Source organism: Scyliorhinus torazame, chromosome 8, assembly GCF_047496885.1.
Source record: "Scyliorhinus torazame isolate Kashiwa2021f chromosome 8, sScyTor2.1, whole genome shotgun sequence".
Lineage (NCBI taxonomy): Eukaryota > Metazoa > Chordata > Chondrichthyes > Carcharhiniformes > Scyliorhinidae > Scyliorhinus > Scyliorhinus torazame.
The window spans coordinates 155552709-155574108 of record NC_092714.1 but is presented as its reverse complement, the minus strand read 5'-3'; the positions used below and the strand labels follow the sequence as shown (position 1 = coordinate 155574108).

General features: G+C 49.5%; 1 protein-coding gene across 4 annotated transcripts in view; it reads right to left on the bottom strand.

Annotated features, from left to right (window-relative positions):
- ppef1 (protein phosphatase, EF-hand calcium binding domain 1) overlaps positions 1-21400 on the bottom strand; it is a 275391-nt gene that overhangs the window by 26408 nt on the left and 227583 nt on the right. For all 4 annotated transcript variants that reach the window (XM_072514414.1, XM_072514417.1, XM_072514415.1 and 1 more), the window contains 3 exons: positions 18503-18688; positions 18256-18398; positions 11377-11483 (listed from right to left, as the gene is read on the bottom strand). In XM_072514414.1, coding sequence (XP_072370515.1) covers positions 11377-11483; positions 18256-18398; positions 18503-18688 — 436 coding nt within the window. The remainder of the gene's footprint in view (positions 1-11376; positions 11484-18255; positions 18399-18502; positions 18689-21400) is intronic.

The following is a 21400-nucleotide window of genomic DNA, read 5'->3' as shown; positions in this document are numbered from 1 at the left end:
GACCCGAATTAGCCTTGTTTGTTGTGAGAGCACTTCACAGCTGCTTGCGCCTGCTGGTGGCTGCAGATGCCTGGAGGCTGCTGTTGCTGTTTCCTTCCTTTTCTGTAGCCGGAAAGAAGGGCAATTTTTTCTAAGATACCTGGGTCATGGATCACTGGGCTCAGGGGGACGTATGAATCCAGAAGGCAATCCGGTTTGAAGCAAGAAGACGCTGCGGTAACTGGTGCATGACATTGATCCAAATGGGTCACCTGATGACAGCATTGAAGAAATGTGTTCACAGATTGCTGATGCTTTTGTTGCTGGTGTGGTGAGTGCTGCATGTAACTGGCACATCACCACGGATTAAACATGTTGGAAGTCAAGGATGTTCAACTGCTCCTTGAGCACCAGTGGAATATGTGGATGCCAGGATTTGGTTCCAGTGAGATTGGGCCATGTGGGAGGGTCTGCACAGCTGCGAATCCTGATCAGAGAATGGCATAGATTCATGGAACAAGTCACACATTGATGGACAGATCATTTCTGTGACAAAGTTCTGGACACGATAGCACATTTTCAGGCTTATCCTCGGTTTCTGTTGAGGAACCTGTGAGGGATGATACAATGGACGGGATTCTCCATCGGCTGATGCTGGGATCGCGAAACACAATTGGACAGAGTATCGGTTGTAACGCCAAAATCGTGGTGGGTGCTGGGCGCATGCCAGAATGCCAGGCTCTGATGCCTCAACAGTGGTGTTAATGTGTTCTATTCTGCACGTACAGTAAAAGCCGTTTGCATGTCATTAGCGTTTCACTTTTGGTTCTAAAAATTGCAAAATAGGCACTGTTGTTGCTGAGGGAGTGGGAGGAGGTAGGAGCTGTAGAGCTGCGACCATGGGCTGCCGCACGTGCCACTGATAGGGCTGGCTGGGGGGGAACATATGCCAGGCCCAGGGGGGGGACAGCGGGCAGTGACGGGGGTGACCAGGGGATGGGCCGTTATAATAAGGCCCACGTTGCCACCTGTGATGTAATTGACCGGTGGATCTGACTGCTGAATATGTGGTTCCGATGCCTGGAACGCTTTGGTGATGTCCTGCAGTACACCCCGCTTTGTGGTTGTCTGCTGTGTCCTCCACAATCTGGCACAGCAGGGAGGCGACATGTGGCCGAGGAGGAGGAGGGACGTGCAGCCTCGTTGAGGAGGAGGCGGATCAAGAGAGACTGGAGGCCAAGCACGGCGAGTAGCCGGAGGAGGGGCCGGAGGAGGGGCCGGAGGATGGACGACAGGCGGCAGCAAGGGTCTGACATGCTCGGAGGACTAGGGGGTCCTTAACTTCAACGATTCTTATAGGACAAGGCTTTTCCGTCAGCTCAGTCCCTTCTCCCCATTTCCATCCTTCCTCCAATTGCCCCTCACCCATTTCCCTCCTTCCCCTCCAATGCTCCCTCCCAATCCCCCATTTCCATCCTTCTCCCTAATCCCCCTCATTTCTCTCCTACCCCCAATCCACCCCTTCCCCCTCTTTTCCTGATCCTCCCACACCCTTCCCCCTCCCCGAGAACCCTGCCTCACTCTCCAAGGGTCTGTATAACATCACGCGAGGGTGATGCTCCTGTGCCAGCACTGTCAGCGGAGGGCAATGCGGGGGGGGTGTGGGGGGGGGGGGGGGGGGGGGTAGTGCAGGTAGACCTGGTGTGAAGATTAACATGACCGAGGCTCTTCACATGTATCAGGTGTAACATGGTTTAATATTGACATTTCCATTCTCCCTAGCTACAGATAGTGACCCCAGCACCACCGCCCCCCCCCCCCCCCACACACCCTCCCAAGTGCCCACTTAGTGCTCCTCAATCTTTTTGATCTTCCCTGGCCTCGTGCTACATCTAGGTGTGTCTCCAGAATGCATATCAACGGTGGAGCCTGCCTGCTGCTTTCTGTGCCCTGTGACCTTGATGTTCTTCGTGCACCTCCTCTGGAGGGCCTGGAAATGGAGGGCCCTGGTCGACTTACCAGTTTCACTGGCGCCACCGTGCCACCCTGTTCTACCTGCTGACCTTCAGATACATGGGTGTCAGGAAGGGGGGGGGGGGGGGGATTTTGAACAATTGGAGACTATCGTCATCTCCTTCGTGGCAGGCCTTGGGTTGGCCTCCAGCGCTTCCTCCTCCCTGACATAGATACATAGAAGATAGGGGCAGGAGGAGGCCTTTTGGCCCCTCGAGCCATTCAGCCCGATCATGGCTGACCATCTAACTCAATAGCCTAATCCTGCTTTCTCCCCATAGCCTTTGATCCCATTCTTCCCAAGTGCTATATCCAGCCGTCTTGAATGAATTCCACAGGCTCACCACTCTTTGGGTGAAGAAATGTCTCCTTATATCTGTCTGAAATGGTTTACCTTGAATCCTCAGACTGTGACCCTTGGTTCTGGACACACCCATAATTGGTAACATCTTCCCTGCATCTACCATGTCTAGTCCCCGTACTAGCACTAAGAGGCTCCCACATCGTGATGGCCTGCTGCGTCCTCCACACCACCGCGCAACAGAGGGCCTTGTCCCCGAGAAGGATGCGGGGGAGGGTAAGGATGGGTAGGACATGGGGCCCGGGCAGGCACGGGAGGCTGCACAACGTGTGTGCCTGGGAGTGGTCATGACAGCTGCATCCTGGGACACTCAGAGACACCCGGCATCTTTGAGGACCACCCCAGGATGACTGGTTGGCGTAAAATTTTATAAGTCTCAATGAGATTCCCCCCTCATTCTTCTGAACTCCAGTGAGAACATAGAACATAGAACATAGAACAATACAGCGCAGTACAGGCCCTTCGGCCCACGATGTTGCACCGAAACAAAAGCCATCCAACCTACACTATGCCATTATCATCCATATGTTTATCCAATAAACTTTTAAATGCCCTCAATGTTGGCGAGTTCACTACTGTAGCAGGTAGGGCATTCCACGGCCTCACTACTCTTTGCGTAAAGAACCTACCTCTGACCTCTGTCCTATATCTATTACCCCTCAGTTTAAAGTTATGTCCCCTCGTGCCAGCCATATCCATCCGCGGGAGAAGGCTCTCACTGTCCACCCTATCCAACCCCCTGATCATTTTGTATGCCTCTATTAAGTCTCCTCTTAACCTTCTTCTCTCCAACGAAAACAACCTCAAGTCCATCAGCCTTTCCTCGTAAGATTTTCCCTCCATACCAGGCAACATCCTGGTAAATCTCCTCTGCACCCGCTCCAAAGCCTCCACGTCCTTCCTATAATGCGGTGACCAGAACTGTACGCAATACTCCAAATGCGGCCGTACCAGAGTTCTGTACAGCTGCAACATGACCTCCCGACTCCGGAACTCAATCCCTCTACCAATAAAGGCCAACACTCCATAGGCCTTCTTCACAACCCTATCAACCTGGGTGGCAACTTTCAGGGATCTATGTACATGGACACCTAGATCCCTCTGCTCATCCACACTTTCAAGAACTTTACCATTAGCCAAATATTCCGCATTCCTGTTATTCCTTCCAAAGTGAATCACCTCACACTTCTCTACATTAAACTCCATTTGCCACCTCTCGGCCCAGCTCTGCAGCTTATCTATATCCCTCTGTAATCTGCTACATCCTTCCACACTATCGACAACACCACCGACTTTAGTATCGTCTGCAAATTTACTCACCCACCCTTCTGCGCCTTCCTCTAGGTCATTGATAAAAATGACAAACAGCAACGGCCCCAGAACAGATCCTTGTGGTACTCCACTTGTGACTGTACTCCATTCTGAACATTTCCCATCAACCACCACCCTCTGTCTTCTTTCAGCTAGCCAATTTCTGATCCACATCTCTAAATCACCCTCAATCCCCAGCCTCCGTATTTTTTGCAATAGCCTACCGTGGGGAACCTTATCAAACGCTTTGCTGAAATCCATATACACCACATCAACTGCTCTACCCTCGTCTACCTGTTCAGTCACCTTCTCAAAGAACTCAATAAGGTTTGTGAGGCATGACCTACCCTTCACAAAGCCATGCTGACTATCCCTGATCATATTATTCCTATCTAGATGATTATAAATCTTGTCTCTTATAATCCCCTCCAAGACTTTACCCACTACAGACGTGAGGCTCACCGGTCTATAGTTGCCGGGGTTGTCTCTGCTCCCCTTTTTGAACAAAGGGACCACATTTGCTGTCCTCCAGTCCTCTGGCACTATTCCTGTAGCCAATGATGACATAAAAATCAAAGCCAAAGGTCCAGCAATCTCTTCCCTGGCCTCCCATAGAATCCTAGGATAAATCCCATCAGGTCCCGGGGACTTATCTATTTTCAGCCTGTCCAGAATTGCCAACACCTCTTCCCTACGTATCTTAATGCCATCTATTCTATTAGCCTGGGGCTCAGCATTCTCATCCACAACATTATCTTTTTCCTGAGTGAATACTGACGAAAAATATTCATTTAGTATCTCGCCTATCTCTTCAGACTCCACACACAATTTCCCATCCCTGTCCTTGACTGGTCCTACTCTTTCCCTAGTCATTCGCTTATTCCTGACATACCTATAGAAAGCTTTTGGGTTTTCCTTGATCCTTCCTGCCAAATACTTCTCATGTCCCCTCCTTGCTCGTCTTAGCTCTCTCTTTAGATCCTTCCTCGCTACCTTGTAACTATCCATCGCCCCAACCGAAACATCACACTTCATCTTCACATAGGCCTCCTTCTTCCTCTTAACAAGAGATTCCACTTCCTTGGTAAACCACGGTTCCCTCGCTCGACGCCTTCCTCCCTGTCTGACCGGTACATACTTATCAAGAACACGCAGTAGCTGATCCTTGAACAAGCCCCATTTATCCAGTGTGCCCAACACTTGCAGCCTACTTCTCCACCTTATCCCCCCCAAGTCACGTCTAATGGCATCATAATTGCCCTTCCCCCAGCTATAACTCTTGCCCTGCGGTGTATACTTATCCCTTTCCATCATTAACGTAAACGTCACCGAATTGTGGTCACTGTCCCCAAAGTGCTCTCCTACCTCCAAATCCAACACCTGGCCTGGTTCATTACCCAAAACCAAATCCAACGTGGCCTCGCCTCTTGTTGGCCTGTCAACATATTGTTTCAGGAAACCCTCCTGCACACACTGTACAAAAAAACGACCCATCTATTGTACTCGAACTATATCTTTTCCAGTCAATATTTGGAAAGTTAAAGTCTCCCATAATAACTACCCTGTTACTTTCGCTCATATCCAGAATCATCTTCGCCATCCTTTCCTCTACATCCCTAGAACTATTAGGAGGCCTATAAAAAACTCCCAACAGGGTGACCTCTCCTTTCCTGTTTCTAACTTCAGCCCATACTACCTCGGAAGAAGAGTCCCCATCTAGCATCCTCTCCGCCACCGTAATACTGCTCTTGACTAGCAGCGCCACACCTCCCCCTCTTTTGCCTCCTTCTCTGAGCTTACTAAAACACCTAAACCCCGGAACCTGCAACATCCATTCCTGTCCCTGCTCTATCCATGTCTCCGAAATGGCCACAACATCGAAGTCCCAGGTACCAACCCACGCTGCCAGTTCCCCTACCTTGTTTCGTATACTCCTGGCATTGAAGTAGACACACTTCAAACCACCTACCTGAACACTGGCCCCCTCCTGCGATGTCAAATCTGTGCTCCTGACCTCTATACTCTCATTCTCCCTTACCCTAAAACTACAATCCAGGTTCCCATGCCCCTGCTGCATTAGTTTAAACCCCCCCAAAGAGCACTAACAAATCTCCCCCCCAGGATATTTGTGCCCCTCAGGTTCAGATGTAGACCATCCTGTCTGTAGAGGTCCCACCTTCCCCAGAAAGAGCCCCAGTTATCCAAAAATCTGAATCCCTCCCGCCTGCACCATCCCTGTAGCCACGTGTTTAAATGCTCTCTCTCCCTATTCCTCATCTCACTATCACGTGGCACGGGCAACAACCCAGAGATAACAACTCTGTTTGTTCTAGTTCTGAGCTTCCATCCTAGCTCCCTGAAAGCCTGCCTGACATCCTTGTCCCCTTTCCTACCTATGTCGTTGGTGCCAATGTGGACCACGACTTGGGGCTGCTCCCCCTCCCCCCTAAGGACCCGGAAAACACGATCCGAGACATCACGTACCCTTGCACCTGGGAGGCAACATACCAAACGTGAGTCTCTCACGCTCCCACAAAATCTCCTATCTGTGCCCCTGACTATAGAGTCCCCAATTACTAATGCTCTGCTCCTCTCCCCCCTTCCCTTCTGAGCAACAGGGACAGACTCCGTGCCAGAGGCCCGTACCCCATGGCTTACCCCTGGTAAGTCCCCCCCCCCACAAGTATCCAAAGCGGTATACTTGTTTCTCAGGGGTACGACCGCAGGGGATCCCTGCACTGACTGTTTTTTCCCAGTCCCTCTTACTGTTACCCACCTATCTCCAATCTTTGGTGTAACTAATTCCCTGAAGCTGCTATCTATGACCCCTTCTGCCTCCCGAATGATCCGAAGTTCTTCCAACTCCAGCTCCAGTTCCCTAACTCGGTCTTGGAGGAGCTGGAGATGGCAGCACTTCCTGCAGGTAAAATCAGCAGGGACACTAACTGCATCCCTCACCTCAAACATCCTGCAGGAGGAACATTGCACTCCCTTCCCTGCCATTCCTCCAACTTTCTACCAAGATCTGGCTAAAAAATAATAACAATATAACAAAATATGGTACTTACCTCAGACCAATGGGTTTTATTATTAGGTTAGAGGAGGAGGGCGGGTGGGAGACACTACACGTGTAGTGTCTCGGGTTTCCTCTCCACCAGAATTTATTGGGGAGGGTCTTCCCAGACGTCCGCGGGTCGACTTCCTGTTCCCGCCTAAAAAACTAATTTAAAATAAAATTTAAAAAAAAAGAAAAATTCTCAGCTCCTGCTGAAATTGACTAACCAGCCAGCTGTTCTCACGCCGCCGAAATCGACTGGCCTGCCCCTGCAAAGACAAGTGCTTTTAAAGGTTGACTTACCTCCCAGCAACCTCCTTCCGCAATGCTCCCGCTGAAACTGACTCACCACTCACCAGCTGTTCTCACGCCGCCGAAATCGACTGGCCTGCCCCTGCAAAGACAAGTGCTTTTAAAGGTTGACTTACCTCCCAGCAACCTCCTTCCGCAATGCTCCCGCTGAAACTGACTCACCACTCACCAGCTTTTCTCACGCCGCCGAAATCGACTGGCCTGCCCCTGCAAAGACAAGTGCTTTTAAAGGTTGACTTACCTCCCAGCAACCTCCTTCCGCAATGCTCCCGCTGAAACTGACTCACCACTCACCAGCTGTTCTCACGCCGCCGAAATCGCAACCTAGTCAATATCTCCTCATATGACAGTCGCACCATCCCTGGAATCAGTCTGGTAACCCTTCGGTGCACTCCCTCGAGAGCAAGAACATCCTTCCTTTGAGAAGGAGACCAAAACTGCACACAATACTCCAGGTGTGGCCTCACCAAGACCCTGGTACAATTGCAGCAACACATTTCTGCTTCTATACTCGAAACCTCTCGCAATGAAGGCCAACATACCATTAGCCTTCTTTACCGCCTGCCGCACCTTCATGCTTACCTTCAGCCAATAGTGCACAAGGACACCCAGGTCCCGCTGCACACTCCCCTCTCCCAATTTACAACCATTCAGCTAATCTGCCTCCCTGTTTCTGCTTCCAAAGTGAATAACCTCACACTTATCCAAATTATACTGCATCTGCCATTAATTTGCCCACTCGTCCAACCTGTCCAGACCTGTCGAGATCATGCTGGAGCTGGGGACCAAGGGCAATGTGTCCAAGTTTACAGACGACACTAAGGTAAGTGGTAAAGCAAAAAGTGCAGAGGATACTGGAAGTCTGCAGAGGGATTTGGATAGGCTAAGTGAATGTGCTAGGGTCTGGCAGATGGAATACAATGTTGACAAATGTGAGGTTATCCATTTTGGTAGGAATAACAGCAAAAGGGATTATTATTTCAATGATAAAATATTAAAACATGCTGCTGTGCAGAGAGACCTGGGTGTGCTAGTGCATGAGTCGCAAAAAGTTGGTTTTCAGGTGCAATAGGTGATTAAGAAGGCAAATGGAATTTTGTCCTTCATTGCTAGAGGGATGGAGTTTAAGACTAGGGAGGTTCTGCTGCAATTGTATAAGGTGTTAGTGAGGCCACACCTGGAGTATTGTGTTCAGTTTTGGTCTCCTTACTTGAGAAAGGACGTACTGGCACTGGAGGATGTGCAGAGGAGATTCACTAGGTTAATCCCAGAGCTGGGTCGGTTGGGGGGAGCAGCGCGTCTTATGAGCTGTCACGCCATGCGGCGTGCATGACGCCGCACGGCGTGAACCACGTGAGCCAGTGCGGATAGCGTCACGTCGCTGCTTGCCCATTCCGGGCCGGAGGCTTTGAGACGTTTGGGGCGGCGTGATGCAGGTGGGATTTGCGCCGTTTTGGGCGCCGGACGGCGGACATCGCGCCGATACCGGAGAATTTCGCCCAGTGATCTTTACCTTTGGCTGAAGATACTTTGAAAATCATTAGTTAGCTGACAGTGATCTGTGGGGGGAGGTTGGGAATTAGAAGGATGGAGCAGGCGGAACTGATGCCAGGAGAGAGGTGGTAACCCTTGCAGCTCGATGGAGGTCATTGGCCTTATTCAGACTTTGGACGGCTGTCCTCCTGATCACGCTGCCCTCACTGACAGCTGCTGCCAGTGCCTCACAGTCGGTATTGGTGGCCCACCTGCTGGTCCTCCAACCCTCTCGAGGGAACAAAAGGCCCATCTCTCATTCACAGCGTCGAGAAGCCTGGTCGGCATACCTGAAGTAAGGAGCAGATCTGTGTGCTGCCAAGCTTGTGTGTTGACTGGGACTGAGTGCTGAGGGATTGTTTAAAAGTATCTCCCCTTGTTAGCAGTGAGATGTTGAGGCGTGAGTCTGGCGAATCAAGCGGCGAGACAGCCAGTAATTGGTGAGAAGCTCATGGGGGCTCATTTTCGGCACTAACTGCCGTTGAATACGGGCCACGATCTCGCCACCGCAGCCGTCGAGAAACACCCCACCAATCACGCCAAAGTGACACTTAGAAATGTGTCCATTGAATCGCGCCCACAGTCACAGTTCAAAGTCCCAAACTCGTCCCGGCTTTAACAGGATCTCTTCTCATTATCCCACCAGGGTGAGTCTTCCAGTATTCTTTTAAACCAATTCCCCTTCACTCAACCTTCTGAAGAGAATCAACTGGATTTCTTGTAGGAAGGTACTTCTTGCAAATTAACTCTCCACAAGTTTTGTTCATTTGAACGGGGGATTTACCCTCACCAGCATTTCGTAGTTTATCTGAAAACAGTCTTTTTTTCCCTATGTCCAGCATAACAGTATCTGTTGTGACTTTTCATCCCCAAACCTCTCTGAGAGTCCGTACAGAGCAAAACCAGCTGTCTCCTCCTTTTGTGTACGTGTTAAAACTTGCACCTTACTTTCAATAAGTTCCGATTTGAGTTTCTGTTTCAGAAATAAGCAGGATACATGGGCTCATCTCTGGGCAGATTTCATAGGCAGTCACCATCCCGTTTTCCACACTAGTCAATTTTACCTTGAATTGAACAGGACGGTTGAAAACATAACCAACTTACAAAGTCCTGTGTTTATAACACAACTCTTTAGTACTACTGCCAGGGTGTTGCCAGGGATGTTGCAGCAGTCAGTGCTTTCAGCCATTTCTTGATATCATGTGGAGTGAATCAAATTGGCATGGATTAGCATCTTTGATGGTGGAACCTCAAGAGGAGGCCGAGATGGGTAATCCATTCGGTACCTTTGGCTGAAGATACTTTGAAAATCATTAGTTAGCTGACAAGTTCAAAGGCTTCTCTTGTGGATGTTAAAGGCACTAATATAAATAAAGACTATTTCTTCAGAAGGGAGAAGGTTATGGGGTAAGCTCATTACAATATACATAAGCATCAAATGGCATAGATAAGGTGAAACCAGAAAATGAGTTTAAACCCAGTTTAAGACTTAGGGAGGTTATGCTGCAATTGTATAAGGTGTATTTTGTTCAGTTTTGGTCTCCTTAGCTGAGAAAGGACGTACTGGCACTGGAGGGTGTGCAGAGGAGATTCACTAGGTTAATCCCAGAGTTGAAGGGGTTGGATTACGAGGAGAGGTTGAGTAGACTGGGACTGTACTCGTTGGAATTTAGAAGGATGAGGGGGAATCTTATAGAAACATATAAGATTATGAAGGTAATAGATAGGATAGATGCGGGCAGGTTGTTTCCATTGGCGGGTGAAAGCAGAACTAGGGGGCATAGCCTCAAAATAAGGGGAAGTAGATTTAGGACTGAGTTTAGGAGGAACGTCTTCACCCAAAGGGTTGTGAATCTATGGAATTCCTTGCCCAGTGAAGCAGTAGAGGCTCCTTCATTAAATGTTTTTAAGATAAAGATAGATAGTTTTTTGAAGAATAAAGGGATTAAGGGTTATGGTGTTCGGGCCGGAAAGTGGAGCTGAGTCCACAAAAGATCAGCCATGATCGCATTGAATGGTGGAGCAGGCTCGAGGGGCCAGATGGCCTACTCCTGCTCCTAGTTCTTATGAAATACATTGAAATCAGTGAAAATTGCACGTTGAAAACCAGGTTAATAAAACATTCCGAACTGAAGGTTGGTAAATGTTTGGAATAATCTAGCAGGTAGAGCAGTAGAATTTAAGGGTTTAATTTCATAGAATTTCATAGAATTTACAGTGCAGAAGGAGGCCATTCGGCCCATCGAGTCTGCACCAACTCTTGGAAAGAGCACCCTACCCAAGGTCAACACCGCCACCCTATCCCCATAACCCAGTAACCCCACCCAACACTAAGGGCAATTTTGGATACGAAGGGCAATTTATCATGGCCAATCCACCTAACCTGCACATCTTTGGACTGTGGGAGGAAACCGGAGCACCCGGAGGAAACCCACGCACACACGGGGAGGATGTGCAGACTCCGCACAGACAGTGACCCAAGCTGGAATCGAACCTAGGACCCTGGAGCTGTGAAGCAATTGTGCTATCCACAAGGCTACCGTGCTGCCCAATGGAGTTGGTTGTTTTGTTGCATCAACATTATTAAACTATTAAACTATTAACAAGGTATGTGACATCGTGCACCTGCCACAACAACATCCAATCAAATTATACAGTGGCTCCTAAAATACCTACATTTTCAGAGCATGTATTCGTGCACTTTCACTAAATACACATGTTCACTTCACAAAAACAAATAGACAAACACACATTAACACAGAAATACTAGAGAGACAAGCCTGATGGGCCAGATTTTTTCGCAATTCTTTACCTGTGTGATCCTTATCATAAAGTTTGAAAGCATCAATGACTTCAGATTTGTGTGCATAAAACTTTTCACGCAAGGACCTCAGGGCTGAAGCTTCAATGACACTCACTCTTGACATGTAAAAGAACAGAATTCAGGTGTAAAAGATCCAACTGCTTGGAAAGTTTTTTTAAAAGAATATTAAAGTTGCGCTGCAAGCTCCTACAAATCTTCATAAATAGATGGTAACGATTAAAAATGACAGAAAGTAAACTTCAAGTGTTAAAAAAATGTTTTTACTAAAGTTTTCAATTTTACAAAATCTTACAAAGCTTATCAAATTTTATAAAACCCCTGAAACATAAAATAAGAAAAAAGTACAAAAGGGAACACAATTCCCACACACCCAAACCCCCCAACCGCCCCCTGCCATTCCCCACCGCCCCCCGCCATCCCCCCTCCCCGCCCCCGCCACCCCCTCCTCTTTAGCAGCTGACAGTGATTAGTTCCTTGAAGTAAGTAATAAAAGGCCGCCACCTCAGGTAGAACCTTCACGGTGTGCTTAACCTGCTCTAGGTATATAAACTCTATTAGATCCCCGAGCCAGGCCGGGGCACTTGGTCGGGCTGGAGACCTCAACCCCAGCACGATTCGCTTCCAGGTGGTCAACGAGGTGAAGGCAAAGATATCTGCTTCCGCTCCTGTCTGCAGCCCCGGCAAGTCCGACGCCCCAAATATGGCAACAAACGGCAGGGCCACAATTCAATATTAAGAATCACCAACATGGTGCTAAAGAAGGAAACTCAAAAGCTCACAAGTTTGGGTCAGGACCAGAACATGTGCGTGTGGTTTTCCGAGTACCGCTTGTCATAATATACATCAGTATATCATGGTGCAGACACACACTGATGGACACACAGTGGGACCAATCAGCACACACAACACCGCAGCCAATCACCAGTGAGAGCACAGGCACTATAAAGACAGGGGGCATCAGAGTTCCCGCTCATTCGAGTTGCAGCTAGCTAGGAGGACAAAGCTCACAGCCTGTACCACAGACATTCACCATGTGCTGAGTGCATCGACTGGTTAGGACAAGGCAAAGGTCTTTAGTAAAAGCTAGTATCGTATTAACCCACAGTCTGAGCATGTTTAAACAGTTAATGATTCAATAAAACAGTGCTGCACTATTTCAAGTGTTGGTGACCTGTGTGTGATCCAGAACACCCAACACATCATGATACCAGGAGTGGTGGGATATTAGCACTTCTTAGACCTACTCGGTATTCTCATATACAAGCAGCTGAAACGGCACGGCAAGGTCCCCACGAGGCGGAACGGGTCCAAGTGATTGAGCACCTCCAGGGCCTCAGCCTGGATGAGGGCGGCCATTTTGCACGCTTTTCGCGGACTCCCGCACTTGTACGCACCAAACGAGGGGACGGTGACGTTGAGGAACGTAATGCGCAGGCGCGCACCACGCACGACCGCACAGCGCATGCGCGGTGGCACAGCGAACGTGCTGACGTCACGACGTACGGCAACTGTGGCTCCACCCATTTGAAGCGGCAATGCCCCGCAAAATCTCAACAATGCCTACGATGTGGCAGACTTGGCCACTATGCTGCCTTCTGTCGAGCAGCTCAGCCTGCCAATTCATATCGCTTCAGCCAGCCTCGCAGGAATGTTCGGGCAATTCAACCCACGGTCTCCGAGTCCGATGCGGACCTCCCACACAGCAGTGACACCGAGGACCCGAAGGCGCCTTTTCGAGTTGGTGTCGTAATGAAAAACAGGCTGTCCCCGAAGCAAAGACACCAGCCGCTGTCGGTATACAGCATCGATCCAGACGATGAGTGGTGTGCCACCCTGATGGTCAACCGGTCCCAAATACGATTCCGCCTGGACACTGGTGGCTCCGCCAATCTCATAGCGTGGTCTGATTTCCAAAGCCTTTGTGTCAAACCAGCCATCCTTCCATCAACCTGCCAGCTATTGTATTATAATGGCAACGTCATTCCTGCTAGCGGCTCGTGCCAACTTGAAGTGACGCAAGAGTCACGAAAAGCCATCCTTCCTTTCGAGATCGTGGGCTCCTCGAAGGACTCCCTGCTTGGCACACAGGCATGCAAGCTGTTGAACCTCGTTCAGAGAGTTCACTCTCTCTCTCCTGATGACACGTCTGCCTTCCAGGACGCTGACTTCAGGGCGCAACTCGACGCCATCATCGACCAGCACCGCGACGTCTTCGAAGGCATGGACACGCTCCCATGTACTTACAAGATCCTACTCAAACAGAACGCCACGCCTGTGGTGCATGCACCTCGCAGAGTCCCAGCACCCCTTAAGGACCACCTCAAACAGCAGCTGCAGGACCCCCAGGACGAAGGAGTGATCTCCAGAGGTACGGAACCAACCGACTGGGTCAGTTCCATGGTGTGTGTAAAAAAGCCTTCCGGCAAGCTGAGAATTTGCATTGATCCCAAGGATCTGAATCGCAATATCATGAGGGATCATTATCCAATTTCCAAGCGCAAAGAGATCACATGCGAGATGGCTCGCGCCAAGCTCTTCACCAAACTCGACGCCTCAAAAGGATTCTGGCAAATCCAACTCGACAAATCCAGCAGGAAACTTTGCACCTTTAATACCCTCTTTGGCAGATATTGTTACAACAGGATGCCGTTTGGGTTCATATCGGCTTCAGAAGTGTTCCACAGGATCATGGAACAAATGATGGAAGGCATTGAAGGTGTTCGAGTCTATGTCGACAACATAATCATTTGGAGCATGTCAGTCGCCTCCAGCGCGTGTTCAAATGCATACGTGAGCAGGGCCTACGCCTCAACAGAGCCAAATGCTTGTTTGGTCAGACGGAACACAAGTTCCTCGGGGACCACATCTCCCAGTTGGGTGTGCGGCCGGATGCGGACAAGGTTGCTGCTATCACAGCCATGAAAACGCCAGAGGACAAGAAGGCGGTCCTCCGATTTCTGGGCGTGGTCAACTTTTTAGGAAAGTACATCCCTAACCTCGCCTCTCATACCACGGCTCTCAGGAACCTGGTCAGGAAGGTGACAGACTTCCAATGGCTTCCTACCCACGAGCACGAATGGAGAGAACTCAAAACCAAACTCACCACAGCCCCGGTCTTAGCTTTCTTTGATCCAGCGAAAGAGACAAAAATTTTGACCGATGCCAGCCAATCTGGCATTGGGGCAGTGCTCCTGCAACGCGATGAGGCCTCATCATGGGCTCCCGTTGCATATGCGTCACGCGTCATGACCCCACGGAACAGCGCTATGCGCAGACAGAAAAGGAGTGCCTGGGCCTTTTGACCGGTGTCGTCAAGTTTCACGATTATCTGTACGGCCTTCCTCAATTCACCGTCGAGACCGACCACCGCCCGCTGGTCAATATAATACAGAAAGACTTGAACGACATGACGCCTCGCCTCCAGCATATTCTGCTCAAGCTCCGGCGATACGACTTCCAGCTGGTATACACCCCGGGCAAAGACCTCATCATTGCCGATGCTCTCTCCAGGGCAGTCAACTCTCCGTGTGACCCAGCGGGATTCGTCTGCCAGGTTGACGCCCAGGTGGCCTTCGTGGCTTCCAATCTACCTGCCACGGATGAACACCTCGTCCAAATTCGCCGCGAGACGGTGGCTGACCCTTTGCTACAGCGTGTCATGCGCAACCTAACAGACGGGTGGCTCAAGGGCCAATGCCCGCAGTTCTACAACGTCAGAGATGATCTGGTGGTAGTCGATGGTGTTCTCCAGAGACTGGACCGCATTGTCATCCCACATAGCATGTGCCAGCTCGTCTTTGAACAGCTACACGAGGGCCATCTTGGCGTGGAAAAGTGCTGCCGACGGGCCCGAGAGGCAGTGTACTGGCCCGGCATCAATGACGACATCGCCAACACAGTGCTTAACTGCCCCACTTGTCAGCGTTTCCAGCCGGCCCAACCACGTGAGACCCTACAGCCCCATGAGTTGGTCACATCCCCTTGGTCCAAGGTGGGCATCGACCTGTTCCACACGCTGGGCAGGGACTATGTCCTGATTGTAGACTACTTTTCAAACTACCCGGAGGTGGTACGTTTACACGACATCACATCGTCTGTAGTCATCCATGCCTGTAAGGACACCTTTGCTCGGCATGGCATTCCACTCACTGTGATGTCGGACAATGGCCCCTGCTTCGCAAGCCAGGAATGGTCCAACTTTGCCAGGAGGTACAATTTTGCCCATGTGACATCCAGTCCCCTGTACCCCCAATCCAACGGCAAAGCGGAGAAGGGCGTCCACATAGTCAAACGGCTCCTCTGCAAGGCTGCCGATGCTGGGTCCGATTTCTACCTCGCCCTGCTGGCCTATCGCTCGGCCCCACTGTCCACTGGCGTGTCGCCAGCCCAGCTGCTCACGTCGCACCCTGAGGACGACGGTGCCGTCCATTCATGTCCCAGACCTCGACCACGTTCCGGTCCTTCAACGAATGCAGCTGTCTCGTGCACAGCACAAGGCGGCTCATGACTCCTGTGCAGCTGATCTCCATGCTCTGGCTCCAGATGACAACGTCTGCATCCATCTTCCGGATGGTGGCTGGTCTGCAACCGCAGATGGTTCTTCGGCAGGTGGCTCCCCGCTCGTTCCTGGTTTGTCTACCGGATGGCTCTATTCTGCGTCGCAATCGACGTGCCCTTCGTCTCGTTCCGCGCTCGCTACGTGATCCTCCACCATTGCTACGCCCTCCTGTTGACCCTGACCTGGACTATGCAGAGATTCCTGTCACTCTGCATCCTCCTCACTCTGACGCAGTCCATCCCGCTCCTCAGCCGGCGGTTCCTGACCCACCCTTGAGGCAGTCAACCAGAATTCGTCGCCCATCTCAGAGACTTAATTTGTGAACTTTGTGGACTTGTGGACTTTCTGATTTGTTCTGTTCTTCCGTTTAATCGTTCAAGTGGTTTGTATATAGTGTTCATCTCGTTATTCTTGTGACACACTGTTTTTCTGCACCAGGCACCTTCCCATGTAAATAGCTTAGTTTTCATGTAAATAGCTTAGTTAGTCCTGTAAATATTTCACACACATGTAGTCAGGAACATTCAACATACACTCTTTATTGCCATGCAGGTACATTTTTTATAAAAGGGGGGATGTCATAATATACACCAGTATATCATGGTGCAGACATACACTGATGGACACACAGTGGGACCAATCAACACACACAACACCGCAGCCAATCACCAGTGAGAGCACACGCACTATAAAGACAGGGGGCATCAGAGTTCCGCTCATTCGAGTTGCAGCTAGCTAGGAGGACAGAGCTTACAGCCTGTAACACAGGCATTCACCATGTGCTGAGTTCATCGACTGGTTAGGACAAGGTAAAGGACTTTAGTAAAAGCTAGTATCGTATTAACCCACAGTCTGAGTCTGTTTAAACAGTTAATGATTCAATAAAATAGTGTTGCACTATTTCAAATGTTGGTGACCTGTATGTGATCCAGAACACCCAACACATCACTGCTCACACCTATCGTCCACCTCTTTGAAAAACAACTACTGATCCTCTCTCTGGTTAGGTCTGCCCTAAACACTACCTTGAGTTGGATCAAGCTCAGCCTCGCACACAAGGATGTGGAGTTCACCCTGTGAAGGGCCTCACTCCGCACCTCGTCATCTACCATGGACCCCAGCTCCTCCTCCCACTTCGCATTCACTCTATCCACTGAGTTTACTTCTCCTGATGGGATGAGCCCATAGATTCCAGACGTGTTACCCTCCTCAGACCCCGCAGTAAGCTTCAAGTTTAACCAAGTTGCTCACAGCTGGACACATCTGTCATAGAATCATAGAATTTACAGTGCAGAAGGAGGCCATTCAGCCCATCGAGTCTGCGCTGGCCCTGGTACGAGCACCCTGCTTGAGCCCTAGCCTCCACCCTATCCCCATAACCCAGTAAGCCCACTTAACCTTTGGACACTAAGGGGCAATTTATCATGGCAAATCCACCTTTGGACTGTGGGAGGAAACCGGAGCACCCGGAGGAAACCCACACAGACACGGGGAAAAAGTGCAAATTCCACACAGACATTGACCCGAGGCCGGAATTGAACGCAGGACCCTGGAGGTGTGAGGCATCAGTGCTAACCACAATGCAACCGTGCCGCCGTAATATTCACAGTGATGGGGGGGTGGCGGTCGGTTTCGCTCAGTTGGCTGCACGGCTGGTTTGTGATGCAGGGCGACGCCAACAGCACAGGTTCAAAATCCTGTACCTGAGGTGTGGTGACCCCCAGGTTAAATCACCACCAGTCAGCTCTCCCCCTCAAAGGGGAAAGCAGCCTATGGTCAGCTGGGACTATGGCGACTTCATTTCATTTCATTCACAGTAAAAGCAGCAGCTTGTTATTTTGCAAGCTTCAGAATGGTACTCCTAAGGAAGCTAAACAGGTGGCAGAGGAACATGCCGGGCAGGACACTGAGAAAGATTAGGGAGAGATCAGGACTTTAAGCACCGTCAAATATTGTAGGATGCAGTTGAAGAAATAGCGAGAAGTATCCAGGAAAAAATGGTTTGAAAGGAAAGGATAGAATAAAAGCAAAATACTGCGGATGCTGGAAATCTGAAATAAAAACAGAAAAAGCTGGAAAATCTCAGTAGGTCTGGCAGCGTCTGTGGAGAGAGAAACCGAGAGCTCTGAAGAAGAGTCACACAGACTCGAAACGTTAACTCAAATTAGCCTCCTTCATTTCAGATTGACAACCTTCCATCAGAATTTTTACAATTCTGGTCCGAATGTAACGCTGTTTCTCTCTTCACAGATGTCCCTGACCTGCTGAGTACTACCAAGAAATGGTGTCTGTTTCTTTCCTCTACTCACCTTTGTTGGAGAGTCAGCTTCCTTGTACATTTACTAACTCGATACTGAAAAAAGCGAGGCACTAGGTCAGGACCAAGTTTGACATAAGCCCCTCGATTACTGCCTTCTTCATAGTAATTCGAGGCAGAGAAAATAGTGATAACCTACATGAGAAATGTTTCATTTAGCTCACTGTGACTTCAGCCACATCCAATTTAATAAAGCTGGCATTGCAAGATAGTGGGAGGATGTAAGGTTGCTATTTTACCTTTTCATTATGACACAGTTCGTATCCTTCCTGCTTACATTCATGTGATCTTATCAGCAGCTTTAAATTGTATTTTTCCAGTATGCATTCCGTCACATCTTGACCAAAATAACAGCCCCCACCTCGAGAGACGTTTGGGACACAGCCAGTGAGATTGCGTGGGTCACTCCACAGAATGTCCACAATCTAGAAAAAGATAAGAACAACACAGAACAAAGAAATGTACAGCACAGGAACAGGCCCTTCGGCCCTCCAAGACCGTGCCGACCATGCTGCCCGACTAAACTACAATCTTCTACACTTCCTGGGTCCATATCTCTCTATTCCCATCCTATTCATGTATTTCTCAAGATGCTCCTTAAATGTCCCTATCGTCCCTGCTTCCACCATCTCCTCCGGCAACGAGTTCCAGGCACCCACTACCCTCTGTGTAAACAACTTGCCTCCTACATCTCCTCTAAACCTTGCCCCTCGCACCTTAAACCTATGCCCCCTAGTAATTGACCCCGCTACCCCGGGGAAAAGCCTCTGACTATCCACTCTGTCAATGCCCCTCATAATTTTGTAGACCTCTATCAGGTCGCCCCTCAACCTCCATCGTTCCAGTGAGAACAAACCGAGTTTATTCAACCGCTCCTCATAGCTAATGCCCTCCATACCAGGCAACATCCTGGTAAATCGCTTCTGCACCCTCTCTAAAGCCTCCACATCCTTCTGGTAGTGTGGCGACCAGAATTGAACACTATACTCCAAGTGTGGCCTAACTAAGGTTCTATACAGCTGCAACATGACTTGCCAATTCTTATACTCAATGCCCCAGCCAATGAAGGCAAGCATGCCGTATGCCTTCTTGACTACCTTCTCCACCTGTGTTGCCCCTTTCAGTGACCTGTGGACCTTTACACCTAGATCTCTCTGACTTTCAATACTCTTGAGGTTTGTACCATTCACTGTATATTCCCTACCTGCATTAGACCTTCCAAAATGCATTACCTCACATTTGTCCGGATTAAACTCCATCTGCCGTCTCTCCACCCAAATCTCCAAGCGATCTAAATTCTGCTGTATCCTCTGACAGTACTCATCGCTATCTGCAATTCCACCAACCTTTGTGTCATCTGCAAACTTACTAATCAGACCAGTTACATTTTCCTCCAAATCATTTATATATACTACGCACAGCAAAGGTCCCAGCACTGATCCCTGCGGAACACCACTAGTCACAGCCCTCCAATTAGAAAAGCACCCTTCCATTGCTACTCTCTGCCTTCTATGACCCAGCCAGTTCTTTATCCACCTTGCCAGCTCACCCCTGATCCCATGTGTCTTCACCTTTTGTACCAGTCTACCATGAGGGACCTTGTCAAAGGCCTTACTGAAGTCCATATAGACAACATCCACTGCCCTACCTGCATCAATCATCTTTGTGACCTCTTCGAAAAACTCTACCAAGTTAGTGAGACCTCCCCTTCACAAAACCATGCTGCCTCTCACTGATACGTCCATTTGCTTCCAAATGGGAGCAGATCCTGTCTCGAAGAATTCTCTCCAGTAATTTCCCTACCACTGACGCAAGGCTCACCAGCCTGTAGTTCCCTGGATTATCCTTGCTACCTTTCTTAAACAAAGGAACAACATTGGCTGTTCTCCAGTCCTCCGGGACACCACCGGTCTCCGGGACAGTGAGGATCCAATGATTTCTGTCAAGGCCTCAGCAATTTCCTCTCTAGCCTCCTTCAGTATTCTGGGGGTAGATCCCATCAGGCCCTGGGGACTTATCTACCTTAATATTTTTCAAGACGCCCAACACCTTGGGCGAAATTCTCCCCCAACGGCGCGATGTCCGCCGACTGGCGCCAAAAATGTTGGACTGTCTACATATTGTTTTAAGAAGCCCTCCTGGATACTCCTTACAAACTCTGCCCCGTCTAAGCCCCTAGCACTGAGTTAGTCCAGACAGTATTGGGGAAGTTGAAGTCTCCCATCACAACAACCCTGTTGTTTTCACTCGTTTCCAAAATCTGTCTACCTATCTGCTCCTCTATCTCCCGCTGGCTGTTGGGAGGCCTGTAGTAAACCCCCAACATTGTGACTGCACCCTTCTTATTCCTGATCTCTACCCATATAGCCTCGCTGCCCTCTGAGGTGTCCTCCCGTAGTACAGCTATGATATTCTCCCTAACCAGTAGCGCAACTCCGCCACCCCTTTTACATCCCCCTCTATCCTGCCTGAAACATCTAAATCCTGGAACGTTTAGCTGCCAATCCTGTCCTTCCCTCAACCAGGTCTCTGTAATGGCAACACCATCATAGTTCCAAGTACTAATCCAAGCACTAAGTTCATCTGCCTTACCCGTAATACTTCTTGCATTAAAACATATGCACTTCAGGCCACCAGACCCGCTGTTTTCAGCAACATCTCCCTGTCTGCTCCTCCTCAGAGACATAATGGCCCTATTCCCTAGTTCTCCCTCAATGCTTTCACCTTCTGACCTATTGCTCCAGTACCCACCCCCCTGCCATACTGGTTTAAACCCTCCCGTGTGACACTAGCAAACCTCGCGGCCAGGATATTTATTGCCCCTCCAGTTTAGACGCAACCCGTCATTCTTATATAGGTCACACCTGCCCCGGAGGAGCTCCCAGTGGTCCAGATAACGTAAACCCTCCCTCCTACACCAGCTGTTTAGCCACGTGTTTAGCTGCTCTATCTTCCTATTTCTAGCCTCACTGGCACATGGCACAGGGAGTAATCCCGAGATTACAACCCTGTTTTTACTCGTTCCCCTGTTTTAACTAACTGAATAAATGTTCATTTCCACAATGCTAAGATCTCAGATGAGAACACAGCTGAAAATCCATAGACAGTGCACAAATGTCCTGGACTACACCATCACC